This window comes from Balaenoptera physalus, assembly GCF_965194825.1.
Source record: "Balaenoptera physalus genome assembly, chromosome: 18".
NCBI lineage: Eukaryota > Metazoa > Chordata > Mammalia > Artiodactyla > Balaenopteridae > Balaenoptera > Balaenoptera physalus.
In genome coordinates, this window is record NC_138899.1 from 14,897,818 (window position 1) to 14,911,887 (window position 14,070).

At 46.4% G+C, this 14,070-nt stretch overlaps 1 protein-coding gene across 4 annotated transcripts in view; it reads left to right on the forward strand.

Annotated features, from left to right (window-relative positions):
* ABCC4 (ATP binding cassette subfamily C member 4 (PEL blood group)) overlaps nt 1-14,070 on the forward strand; it is a 218,850-nt gene that overhangs the window by 30,663 nt on the left and 174,117 nt on the right. For 3 of the 4 annotated variants that reach the window (XM_082434600.1, XM_082434599.1, XM_082434598.1), the window contains exon 2: nt 13,503-13,613. In XM_082434600.1, coding sequence (XP_082290726.1) covers nt 13,503-13,613 — 111 coding nt within the window. Of the gene's footprint in view, nt 1-11,067; nt 12,734-13,502; nt 13,614-14,070 lie in introns of those variants that run through there. The other variant, XM_082434597.1, reaches the window with a different exon arrangement.

The window sequence follows — 14,070 nt, forward strand, 5'->3', positions numbered from 1 at the left end:
GCATACTCTGATGGGTTCACATTCTGCTTCCTTTTAAAATGCAGTATAATTTAATATAAGCAGTGCCTTTTGATAATGCCGGTCCTATATTTATCTTTTAAAACAACTCTAATATATTCTAGCATATATATTTTAGCGATTTATCTGTTTTCCGGCACTTGCCATTTGGCTACTTTTTTAAGGTAGTATTTTGAGTGTAATAATCATCTCTGGACTGATTATTTAATTCTGAACCGTGTAATCATTCGTCCTGAAAATACATATTCAGCACCTTCTCTGCCCCAGGTACTGGACTATGCACTGGGGAGAGAAAGTGCTGGCCTTCTCTCCCAAGCTTTAAAGCTTAGCTCTGTGGAGTACTTTTTTTTTTTTTTGGCTGCGCCGCACAGCATGGGGATCTTAGTTCCCTGACCAGGGATCAAACCTGCGCCCCCTGTGGTGGAAGCACAGAGTCTTCACCACTGGACCGCCAGGGAAGTCCCTGAGTACATTTCTAAAAGTTAAATTTCTGAGGCAAAGGATACACTGGCTTTGTATTAAACACATCTGGGGTGTTTTTTGTTTTTTGTTTTTTAAATTTTATTTATTTATTTTTTGGCTGCATTGGGTCTTTGTTGCGGTGCACGGGCTTCTCATTGCGGTGGCTTCTCTTGTTGCGGAGCACGGGCTCTAGGCACGAGGGCTTCAGTAGTTGTGGCTCACAGGATCTAGAGCGCAGGCTCAGTAGTTGTGGCGCACGGGCTTAGTTGCTCCACAGCATGTGGATCTTCCCAGACCAGGGATCGAACCCATGTCCCCTGCATTGGCAGGCGGATTCTTAACCACTGCACCACTGGGGAAGTCCCTACATCTGGGTTGTTTTAAAGGAAAATTGGATCAATTTGAAGTATGCCAATCTTGTAATTGTGTCTGTGTTGACCTGGCCAAAATTGGAAGGAAAAATGAAATTGGGTCTGGCATGGCACCTTTGTGTTCTTCTGATTGCCAGCAAGGTTGACGTTTCCCCAGCACTGCTTACTGTTGGGTTTCCTGAACAGGTTGACTGTTTATCGCTAATGCCCTTACGAGTGAGGCAGGGCCAAGTTCTCTCCTCACAGGTGTCCCTGACTTGAGTCCTACCCTCTTCACACTGGCATGGCCCCAGGTGCTCAGAATCTGTCCATTGAGAGCCCTTCTCCTACCTCCTTCCAGTTGCTGCTGTCAATTTCCACAGCTGTCTGGAGCCTCAGACCTGTTCCACTTCTGAGCCAGTGGTCAGTGGTGGCCAGAGTGGCGGGCATGAGGGGACATCAGTGACAGGGGCCCGTGCATTCCCATTCAGTAGCTGGTCTGCTAGGCAGTATCAGTATCCTAAATCCTTGCTTCCCCGTCCTTCCCTCAGGCATCCACCACAGCTAGATTCTAGGGGTGGGGAGGGATCTTTGACCTACCCTTTGCAAGGTTCCTCAGGCCGGGTATCCCAAAGCCTGAGTTTTTGGTTGTAGTTCAGTCATTTAACTGACCTTGCCATCTTAGGCCAGTTTTCCTCTCTGGGGCTCATGGGCTGTACTAGATTTTCCAAAGTGTGTTCTAGCTCTCATCCCCTATGATCCAACAATCATTTACCACCGCTGGTCTTTCCTGGAAGGGTAATTCTCCATGCAGTTCCGGACCAAATCCACGAGGAATGCTTGCTGAAAATGCAGATTCTTCGTCTCTGCCCCAGATCTGGGGAGTCAGAACCCCCGTGAGTGGGGTCTGTGTTTATTTTTAAGGAGCTTCTCAGGTGATTTCATTGCAGATTAAAATGTGAGAAGTCTGTCCTAGAGTTAGATAGAGCCCGTGCCCACCAGGCAAGAGGAGGGAGCTCTTAAAACATTCCTAGTCTCTTCTTTCCGTGTTGGCAGAAATGTTCATAGTGACAGCAGTGGGCTGGTGGGCACTCGGTCTAGGACTGTAGTTGTGTATTAACTGCGGGCAGGACAGGGAGGCTGTGGGAGAAGGAGGTGGTCAAGGAGCCAGTTGGTGGTGGACCTCTCGGCCAGCAGAAGGTAAGCAGGTGCCGTCCTGAGATGTGAGCTGATGATGTGGAATCTTAAGCTCCAGGGAAGAGTTGTGCACTGAGTTCCGGCACCAACTCCCAGGAGTTGACCCAGACCTCACAGGTGAAGGGCCTCGTCCTCCACAAGACTGCCCTCCCTCCCTTCAGACACCAGCTCCCAGTCCGGGGGGTCCCCAGGCCACCCTCACTTTTGACCCACTGGCTACAAATTAAGGGATTCCCACAACCCCCTCCCATTCCATAATTCGTTAGAACAACACACACAACACAATTGCTTATTATGGCAAACAGATTCAAACTGGAACCAGTCAAAGGGAGAGTCACACAGGGTGAGGTCTGAGAGGGTCCCAAACTCTAGGCTTCCTTGTCTTATCCCTGTGGCGGCAGGACATGTCACCCTCCCAGCACATCGGTGTGTGATGATAGAGTATGGCCAACCAGGAGATCTCCCCCAAGCTTTGGTGTCCAGAGTTCCTATTGGGGTTTCATTATGTAGACATGATGGATTGGACCACTGGCCATGTGATTGATCTCATCTTCAGACCGCCCTCTACAGAGGTCAGGCTGAAAGCACGGACTCACAGGCCCGACCTTCTAATCCCATGGTTAGTCTTCCTGGTGTGGCCAGTCCCCATCCTGAGTCCTCTATTAGCATAACCTTTAGGAGCCAACCATGAGTCACCGTGTTAGCATAAACAGTCAGAGCCCACGCTCATGTTACTTGGGAAATTCCATGGATTTAGAGGAATGAGGATAAGTAGCAGCCAAAGTCTTTTTTTTTTTTTTTTTTTTTTCTCCTTCCCAGCTTTATTGAGGTCAATCGACAAAATTGTAGGATATTTGGAGTTTACGACGGGATGAGTTGATATATGTATGCATTGTGGAAAGGTTCCTCCCATCAAGTTAAGTAGTGCATCCGTCACCTCACGGACACCTTTTTTTGGTGAAAACATTTAAGTTCTATCTTAGCAAATTTCAGTTGGACAATACAGTGTTATCCAGTATAGTCACCATGTTTTATATTAGATTCTCAGACCTTATTCATCTTAGAGCTGAAAGTATGTACCCTTTTACCAACCTTTCCCTTTTTATCCCCAAGCTCCTGGCAACCACTTTTCTTTTGTTTCTATAAGTTTGACTTAAAAAAAAAAAAAAAAAAAGATTCTGCATATAGGTGATACCATGCAGTATTTGTCTTTCTCTCTCTGACTTATTTCACAAAGAAAGCATAATGCCTTCTAGGTTATTCCATGTGGTCACAAATGACAGGATTCCCTTTTTTAAGGCTGAAGAATATTCCATTGTGTTATGTGTGTGTGTGTATGTATGTGTGTGTGTATACATATGCATACATACATATACATATATATCACAGTTTATTTATCCATTCATTTGTTGGACATGTAGGTTGTTTCCTTACCTTGACTATTGTGAATAATGCTGCAGTGAACATGGGAGTACAGGTATCTCTTTGAGATAAAGATTTCATTTCCTTTGAATATATACCCAAAAGTAGAGTTGCTAGACTGTATGGTAGTTCTGTTTTTAACTTTTTGAGGAATCTCCGTACTGTTTTCCATAGTGGCTGCACCAACTTACATTCCTACCTACAGTGTATGAGGGTTCCCTTTTCTTTACATCATCTCCAACACTTGTTATTTCTTGTTTTTTTGATGATAGCCATTCTAACTGATGTGAGGTGATATCTCAATGTGGTTTTGATTTGTATTTCCCTAATGATTGGTGATGTTGAGCATCTTTTCATGTGTCTGTTGGCCATCTTTATGCCTTCTTTGGAAAAATGTCTATTCCGATCTTCTGCTATTTTTTAATCAGTTTTTTTTGTTTTTGTTTTTTGTGAAGATGTATGAGCCCTTTATATAGTTTGGCTATTAGCCCCTCGTTGGATATGTGATTTGCAAATATCTTATATTCAGTAAGTTGCCTTTTCATTTTGGTGATGGGTTCCTTTGCTGTGCAGAAGCTTTCTAGTCCCATTTGTTTATTTTTGCTTTTGTTTCCCTTGCCTTTGGAGTTAGATTCACAAGAACATTGTTAAGATTGATGTCAGATAGGTTACTGTCTATATTTTCTTCTAGGAATTTTATGGTTTCAGATCTTACCTTCAAGTCTTTAATCCATTTTGAGTTAACTTTAGTGTGTGTGGTGTAAGATAATGGTCTAGTTTCATTGTTTTTTTTTTTATAAATTTATTTACTTATGGCTGTGTTGGGTCTTCGTTGCCGTGCATGGGCTTTCTCTAGTTGCAGCGAGCGGGGGCTGCTCTTTGTTGCGGTGCGTGGGCTTCTCATTGCAGTGGCTTTTCTTGTGGAGCATGGCGCTGCAGGCTTCAGTAGTTGTGGCACACAGGCTTAGTTGCTCCGCGGCATGTGGGATCTTCCCGGACCAGGGCTCGAACCCGTGTTCCCCTGCAATGGCAGGCGGATTCTTAACCGCTGCGACACGAAGGAAGCCCAGGGTTGGGACTGTTGATGTAAATACAGACAAGGTGTGCCAAAGCACGCTCTGTGGCAGGTTCTCAGACTGCAGCCGGCGTCAGCATCACCTGGAAGACTTGGTCCAGTACAGCTCACTGGGCCACACAGAGTATTTTTCATAGGGCAGGGTTGGGACTGAGAATTTGCGTTTCTCACGAGTTGCAGGATGCTAATGTTGCTGCTCTGGGGACCACAGTTTGAGAACCTGTGCTGTATAGAAGATGGGTAAGCTGGGGGATTGATCTCTTAGCCCTACTTTGCCCTACATTGACCTGCAAAAAAGCCAAGAAGCAGATCCTATGCATAGCTCACAACCAGAGTTTCCACATCATATTGTAATTCCTTGTTAACATAGATCCCTTGCTCCCCAGACTGAGATGCTCAAGGACAATTGACCCAGCGAATATAGGAATGTGTTTAAACCATAACCCTTGACTTGGTGGTTAAGGACTGCTGCCAGTGCCCTGTGCTACTCTCTGGGGCCAACCTTTGAAGTAAAGTTCTGTGCCTTTTCCAGAAAGACAGATTAGGGTGGTGGTTCTGATCTAGGAGATTTTGCTACCAAATTGTCATTTTAGGTTGTCACAACTTAGGGTGAAGAGATGCTACTGGCATATTGAGGAAGGAGCCCAGGGATGCGGCAGACTCTCCTACAAAGCACAGAGGAGCCACCTGTGACGGAGAAGCATGCAGCCTGAAACGTCAGCAGCGCTGAGCTTACGAAATCCTGCCGTAGGGGAAAGTGTTCTAGTGCGGTAGGGTGGGTCTTACTGTGAGATCTGTCTGCGTGCCTCTCATTTGTCCCTCACCTCAGTCCCTGCTCTTGGACTTTCTGACCCAGGTCATCCTACTTCCCTACACCCCCTGTGTCACCAGCCCTGCCCAGGCTGGGCCATGGAAGCCTCCAGTAAGCAGGGAGCACTAACCAATGATTAATAATTTGCCACAGCTAAAAGTGCTTTAAAATGCGTTATTCTTTCAACAATAACTGACTTATTTGAGTGGGGCGAGGGCACTTGTTGAATGTTTAACTGACCTCAGCTGACCTTTGCATGCCCCTTCTCCTAGAGAAATTTAGAGAGCGTTGTGTGAGTGTTCTTTGCCGTGGCTTCTCCACCAGCGAGTTGTTCATTTATTTATTCAGCGGAGTTTTGAGTGACTCACTCTGTGCCGGGCCCAGTGAACCACCACGGAAAGACTGGGTCCTACCTGCATGGAGCTCTTGCATGGAGAAGGACGAAATAAATGAGTGGATTATTTTTTCTCTCAACAAATAGAATGTAGTAAATGGGTAAAGCAAGTTGGAAGGAGGAAGTAGAGAATCTGGATTTGCTTTTTTAGACAAGGCAGTCCAGGCCTTTCTGTGGAGGCAGCAATTAGCTTGAGACCTGGAAGAGAAAAGGTGTAATGATGGGGGAAAGTGAGCGAGAGGATCTGTCTGTTCCCAGCAAAGGGAACAGCAGTCAGGAGCGTGGCAGGCTCTCGGAAGCATAGCACATCAGCATGGCTGGAACACTGAGCAAAGGTCCTGGACGGGAGACGGGGTGGTGAGCTGGGAGGGACCCATCATGAGTTACACTCGGTCAGGACCGTAGTGTAATTCTAGTGCAGGAGGACAGCATGCTCTTGTACTTTGAAGACATCATTCTGGCTTCTCTGTAGAAAGATCCTAGGGAAACCAAGGGTGGAAGCAGGCAGTACAGTTTGCAGGCTCTTGCAGCTCTGAGAACCGATGGCGGCTTGGGGCTTCGGTCTCGGGACGATGGTGGTGGGAGGGTGAGAAAAGATGCCAAGTGGTTGGGGCCAGGCTGCACTTTGGAGGAAGCAGCTGTGGGACTAGTTGGCGGGTTGGCTGCGGGGGGTGAGGGGAAGGGAGGCATCAAGGGTGACCACCAGGTTTCTGGTTTGAGCAGTGCCTCTGTGAGGTTGACATTTACAGAGAGAATGGGGAGAACAATTTTGGTGGGGAAATCGGGAGTCCCATCTTGGACTTTAAAGTGGAGATGCCTGTTAGCCATCTACGAGGAGAGGACAAGGAGACACTTGGCCATAGGAGTTTGGGGGAGTAGTAGCCACTGTCAGAGAGTGCAGGGGACTGCTTTGGCTAACATCTCTACACCTCCTAGTGTCTCCTTCAGCCTCTCCTCTTGGGGGCCTTCTAGTGTCTCCTTCAGCCTCTCCTCTTGGGGGCCTTGGGGAACAGAGCTGAAAAAGCAGTGGCTTCACAGATATACTTCCTCAACATCAAGTGGGTACAGCTTCCCAGTAATGGAGCCTCAGTTCTGTTTTCTAGCCCCATCCCTGCCTACCTGTAAACACTCCCCGACAGAAGAACCTGTAGAGGCCATGGCACGTCTTTGCCAGTTCTCTTCATTCAGTGTTGAGTCTTTTTTTGTTTTTTTTTTTTTAAGCATGCCCCATAGTTTAATAAAACTTCCAGGAAGATGTGCCAGTGTTTCTGTGGCCTTGTGCACTCCTGGGGCATCCGTGAGCCCTCCTGGAAGCGTGGGGTTCCCTGGGTCAGGTCAGGCACACGGCTCCGTGGGGCGTTGGCCTTTACAACATAAGTACTTGTATTGTTTTGGTTGTTTTACGTGTCACTTCCTTCTCACTTTATGGAAAACAAGTGACAGAGAGTGGCAGCCAAGTGTGAGCTGGGGAAGGAGGAAGCCCTCCTCAGAGGAGGTCATTTCCGTGCGGCTCTGTGTTCACTGCGCTTCACCATGTCCCAGGAGCCGTGCAGGTCACGGAGTGTGTGAGGCGTCTGCGAGGCCATCCTGCCCTTGAGGGAGCCCCAGTCTGTTGTGGAGGTGACGGTGCTACGGACAGTGTGTGCTCAGCGGGCAGCTGTCCGCGCCAGTGTGGTTCAGATGTAAGTTCGCAACCCATTAGTGCAGCACGAAGTCAATTTTGTGGATTTCGACTGGTGTTTCTTTCTTCTTCAAAATAAGTTTTAAAAATTGTGGTAAAATGCACAACCTATTTACCACCTTAACCATATTAAAGTGTACACTTGAGTGGAATTAATGACATGACACTCCCGTGCAACCATCATCATGGTCCACAGGATTCTTTTCATCAGTAAAACAGAAACTCTGTACCCATCACTACAACCCCCTCCCCCTCCCCTCCCCTCCCCCTCCCCTCCCCTCCCCCTCCCCTGGTAGTCACCATTCTACTTTCTGTCTCTCTCATTTTTGACTCTTTGGATACTTCATATAAGTTGAATCATATGGTATTTGTCTCTGTGTGACTGGCTTATTTCACTTAGCATAATATCCTTAAGGTTCATCTATGTTGTAGCCTGTGTCAGAATTTCCTTCTTTGAGACTCAGTAATATTCCAGTGTACATGTGTACCACACTTTGATTATCCATTCATTCATCATTGGACACTTGGGTTGCTTCTACCTTTTGGGTACTGTACTGCCAATAATGCTCCTGTCATTATGGGTATATCATGACTGGCATTTCTTTTGCAATGAAGTAGGCTAGAATAGAAAATAGCAGGGGATGGGACTTTCCTGGTGGTCCAGTGGGTAAGACTCCACACTCCCAGTGCAGGGAGCCCAGGTTCTATCCCTGGCTGGGGAACTAGATCCTGCATGCATGCTGCAACTAAGAAGTCTGAATACCGCAACTAAAGATCCCACATGCTGCAATGAAGATCCGGTGTGCTGCAACTAAGACCTGGCGCAGCCTAAATAAATACTAAAAAAAAAAAAAAAAAAAAAAAAAAAAAAAAAAAAAAAAAGAAAGAAAAAGAAAATATCAGGTGTACATAGTGTGGGCAGACCCAGACTACTGATGAGGCATGAGGCACAGCTTTGCAAGCTGTATGAGATGCCATATATCCTAAATTAACCTAAACGCATTGATGTTTATTTCCCATGGACTGATAGATACACTTTGAGCGCTCTGTGAAAGCATCAAGATAACTCACTAAATTCTGTCAGTTCTTTAACCTCGAGTTAGGCATCCTTGTTTTTGGTCACGCCGCATGGCATGCGGGATCTTAGTTCCCTGACCAGGGATCGAACCCACGCCCCCTGCAGTGGAAGTGCAGAGTCTTAACCACTGGACTGCCAGGGAAGTCCCCTAGGCATCCTTTTAATTAAGAAAATGTGAATTAGTTGTTCACATGCATTTGATTCAGCTGCTGGAATGGTTCTTTGACCCAAGTAAGGTAGTTTCTTTCCTTTGCTCTGTGGTTTCACAAATCCCAATGAGTAGCATCAAGGCTTGCTTGGGTAGGCAGTCATACTCCTTACTCTTAGGAGGGATATCTGGAACTTGGAAGCAAGAGCTCTGTCATCCCTCATGGGGGAAGAAGTTTAATAGTTTGGAAGAAAGCGTTTGATTGGAACAGACACTAAAGGCCAGATATTCAGAGGTGAGTCAGCACCAGGCACTAACCGGCATAGAGGGATCTTGGTGACGAATTGAATCCTGTATCTAGCGGTGGCCGTGTGTGCTGTGCTAAGTAGATAAGGTATCACCTGCTGGTTGTGAGGTCCCTTACTTGTTAGTTGCAGCCAATACTGCTTCAATCCCTTCAGAACCTTGGGAGGTGGTCAGCATGAGTAATATTTTACTTGTGACTCCTTGTTTTATTCTCAGTGTTAACTGAATTGTGTGCAAATGTGTCAAAAAAAATTTTTTTGGAGGGGAGGGATAAACTGGGAGCCTGGGATTGACATACACACACTACTATATACAAAATAAATAACTAATAAGAACCTACTGTAGAGCACACGGAACTCTGCTCAATACTCTGTAATGACCTATATGGGAATAGAATCTAAAAAAGAGTGGATATATGTATATGTATAACTGATTCACTTTGCTGAACAGTAGAAAGTAACACAACACTGTAAATCAACTCTACTCCAATAAAAATTAATTTAAAAAATTTTTTTTGAGGAGGCGATGAGGATGGTTACCCATGCACAGTAGTTGTAGATTCTCAGTGTTGGTTGTAGCGTGGGAAAAAGTATCTGGAAGACATGTGGTGATAAGAAAAGGGACACTATGAAGAAGTGAAGGGAGGGGATTAGCCGGTGGGAGGAAAGGGAGATAAGAGGGCCAGGGATGAACCAGAAAAGGCCTGGAAACTCTGAGGCAGGAAGGCTCTGCAGTGCCCACAGCCTGGGAGGACCCAGGTGGACCCCAGGGTAGAGGGTATGGAGGGAGCTGGGGGCACGCAGCTTGCATTGCTGCTTCGCTTAGAACAGGACGTGGGTAAAAAGAGCAGGGATGAGAAAATGGATTTTGAGCAAGTTTTAAGAAATGGGGAAAGTCACAGAGGAAAGGAGAGAAGATTCTAGCTTGAACATTGCCACCCACGTCTAATTGGATTTGGCTGTGGGCCACTCCGGGAAAGCCAGGGTGGTGACCCGTTTCAAGATAGTTCATCAGCAGTGTGGGTGTTCTGATGTCACGCTGGATGGGTTCCAGTGACATCTGTGCCAGACACCATGGCACGCAAGGCCCGTGGAGATGCCACGTAGTATGTGAGTTGTGGTCTCTGGTGGGACAGTTAGGACGGAGGTGCTGCTGCTGGATGAAGACTTGTGGGAGAGGAGGGAAGGAGAGAGTATCATGGTGGCGAGGGCGACTCTTGGGTTGGAACTGGGTTGAGGGATGGCTAATTCGGCAGTGGTCTCAATGCTGTCAGTGATAAATTGGAGTCAGGGTGCCAACTGACTCAGGCCTCCGTGTCTAACTGTTTAGGTGGTGACACATACTTTAGGCTCCTGTCAGTCAGCTTGCCATCTGATGGAAATGCAAACCTTCATGCCTTGATGGTACCCAGATTTGGGAAGTGAACGGATTTGTGAGGGTCCTTAAATCAAGAGCTATGGGGAAAGAAATTTGCCTAATTGAGCAACTTCATCTATTTTTCTGCTGGGGCCCACATGGGATTACTCAAGATTGCTGTCATGGTGACAGCTGCTCTTTGTGTGATGGGACTTTGTAGTGCTCAGAGCAACACTGATCCTTTCAGTTGGTGGCTCAGCAGCCCAGGGAGGTGTTATTATCTCCAGGTGTTCTCCCCGTTTGCTGGAGGCCAGTACTGAGAGGTGATGTGGCTAATTCAAGGTCATGCAATCAGAAAGTGGCAAAGTATCATTACATTTTTAAAAATTGTGGTAAAATGCATATAAAATAAAATTTACCATCCTGACCATTTTTAAGCACATGGTTCAGTAGTGTTAAGCACATTCACATTGTTGTGCAACCAATTTCCAGAAAAACTCTTTTCATCCTGCCTTAGTGTGTCATTAAACACTAACTCCCCATTCTCCTTCCTTCCTGCCCCTGGCAACCACGGCGCTACTTTGTTTCTCTCTGAATTTGACTAAGTACTTCATTTAAGTGGAATCATACAGTATCTGTCCTTTGTGACTATACCATTTTGCACTTCCAGCAGCAGTGTGCAAGGGTTCCAGTTTCTCTACATCCTTGCCAACACTTGTTATTTCCCTCCCTCCCTCCCTCCCTTCCTCCCTTCCTTCCTTCCTGATAATAGCCATGCTAATATATGTGAGGTGGCATCTCATTGTGGTTTTCATTTGCATTTCCCTGACAATGAGTGATGCTGAGAATCTTTTCCTGTGCAAGTAGACTTTTAAAGAGGGCCTTTCAGGGTAAATCGCAGTGTTAACTCCCTGAGCGTTTTCGGCAGCGAATAAGTGTAGGATAAATGGCAAAACATTTTTCAAACCTGTTTAGTGGTGTTGCTCACAGATTTATACTTTTACTTTGGAAGGAAATTGAGACCTAGAGATATTAAGGGTCATGGAGATGCTGAACTGGAGCGGAGAAGGAGATGGGGGGACAGTTGAGGCCCTGGGGCCTCAGTACCACTGCTGGGACTAGAATCCAGTCTTCTGCCTCCTGCTCTGGGGATCTTTAGAGGTGCCAAGCTACCAGGGTTAGCACAATCTGAAGCTCAGTCTCTCTTACTGCTTCTTTAATAATTCATAGACGTTCATTTATTCAACAAAGAATTCTTTAGCATCTCCTTTCTACCTGTATTGTGCTAGGAATAACACAGTAAAAGAAGTGTGGAGCTTCCCTGGTGGCGTAGTGGTTGGGAATCTGCCTGCCATTGCAGGGCATACAGGTTTGATCCCTGGTCGGGGAAGATCCCACATGCCGCGGAGCAACTGAGCCCGTGCGCCACAACTGCTGAGCCTGCGCTCTGGAGCTCGCGAGCCACAGCTACTGAGCCTGTGCACCACAACCCGCGTGGGTTGTGAAGCTACAGCTACTGAAACCCGCGCACCTAGAGCCTGTGCTCTGCAGCAAGAGAAGCCATGACAGTGAGAAGCCCGCGCAGCACAACGAAGAGTAGCCCCCGCTCGCCACAACTAGAGAGAGCCGGCGTGCAGCAACGAAAACCCAACGCAGCCAAAAAAAAAAAAAGAGAGAAGTGTGGTCTCTGCTTTCATGGGTTATTATTGTCTGGCCTTGGAAATTTCCTTACTCTGGCAAAGTGAGTAGAATGGTGTTAACCTTTGGGCTGTCTGCATATTAATCATTATCATTTAAATAATGCATAATGGATTTGGATAATTTTTTTTTTAAGTCCTTTGTACAGTTCTTGTTTTTTCCATTAATAACAAGTAATTTGTGGAGAGGTAATTTGAGATTATGTAAATATCATGGTTCACATCAAGCTTTCACCCACTAGATTTAACTTCCATTGATAATTTTCTGACTTCATTGTTCCTTCTGTATTTGTTTGCATTCTAGACTGCAGCAGCTTTCCCTTCTCTCCTATTTATGAAGCAATAAAGTCATGAATTCTTTTGTTATTTAATGGGTTATAATTCACTGGCATTTATTTAATACCTAAGGTATCCCAGATTTGGCTAGCAAGAGCCCTTCAAGCTGGCTTCTCTGTCTTTTGCACACGTCCTTGTGATTACTTTAGATCTTCCTTATTTTCTGGTGCAGGATGTCCAGGCCCATCTTGTACTTTCTCTGCCGTTGGTCCTGGCCCGTTGATAGTGATGCTGTTGCCGGGAATGCCTGGGGCTCTCCTCACCTGGACCCGGTCTAGTTACAGCAGCCCGCACAGAAATTTCCTCTTTTGGGGCCCATGTTGTGGCTGGACCGGCCCTTGTGGTTCTTACGATTGTGAGACATGTCTCAGCACAACCAAGAGGGAGTTCTGAAATGGCAAGGTTTGTCACTCACATGTCCTGAAGGGTACAAAGCACACCTGGGGTCACACAGCCCCAGAGAGAGGGAGACGGAGGGAGGGAGGGAGGGAGAGCCCGCGCACGTGGATGAGCTTGTACCTGCACTTCTGCCTTGTTGGGGTCAAGGGCTGGGTGCATGTCAGGCAGGCACTTATGATGAAAAAAAGCTAATTGTCAGGTGCTAACACATGCTGAACCAACCTTGGAACCAGCCATTGCTTCAAGGAGCGCTGGTTCCTCTTAGGAAGGATATTAAAAAGCCAAGATCTGGGTGAAGGGGACCAAAAGGCACAAACTTCAGTTATAAAATAAATAAGTCATGGAGACGTAATGTCCAGCATAGTGACTGTGGTTAATAATACTGTGTTATTTGAAAGCTGCTGAGAGTTGACCTTAAAAGTTTTCATTAGAAGAAAAAAAAAATTATTACTGTGTATGTTAAAAAAAACAAAACACCAAGATCTGGAGGCTGGAATACTCCTTGCTACCAGTGTGTCATTTTTTTCAGGGCCTCTCAGCATATAGAGTTAGTGTGTGTGTGTGTGTGTGTGTGTGTGTGTGTGTGTAAACACGCATCTAGTTTTCTTCCCCCATATCTCTATATATTTAAAATGTAGACCTATTTCTGTAGACCTCTTTTTTTAATTTTTAATTTTTTTTTTTTTTTTAAAACAAAGGCCGTCGGTGTGGGATTCTAATTAGACAGATGTGTAGTTTGGATATATGTCACTCTCCTTTTAATTTTTAACAGGTGGCTAAACCCCTTGTTTAAAATTGGTCACAAACGCAGATTAGAAGAAGATGACATGTACTCAGTGCTTCCGGAAGATCGCTCCAAGCACCTTGGAGAAGAGCTTCAGGGGTAAGTAGCAGGCAGTGAGGAGACGGGGAAGGAAGAGTGAGAGTTCCTCCGTGTGGCTAATGGTTTGGAGTGGGTCTTACCTTCCTCTGGGTTCTTCTGCAGCCTCCTCGCCCATGACATTGCACGCTCACCCCGCTCAGGCGGACCCTGGGCTTAGCCCACTTTGGAGGCCGGGGGGACCCGTGTTTCCTGTGCCTTTGTGGAGGGGAGGGAGCCAGCAGCCAAGGCCCTGCATGCTGAGCTCCGTCCCCCGGAGGTGGTGTCCCTGGAGGATGCTGTCTGCCCTCTTGAGCTGCTCTTGGTGCTGTGAATACAACGAAGCTTGGAAGTAACTTGTTTATCCAAGACCAGTGACTGTTCCCCTCAGAGCCTGTTTTTCTGGTCCTTCAGGGTCTGTATCGCTCGTCTTTCAGGAGCCCTGCAAGCAGTTAACCAGCACTCGTGGCGCAGTCACAGA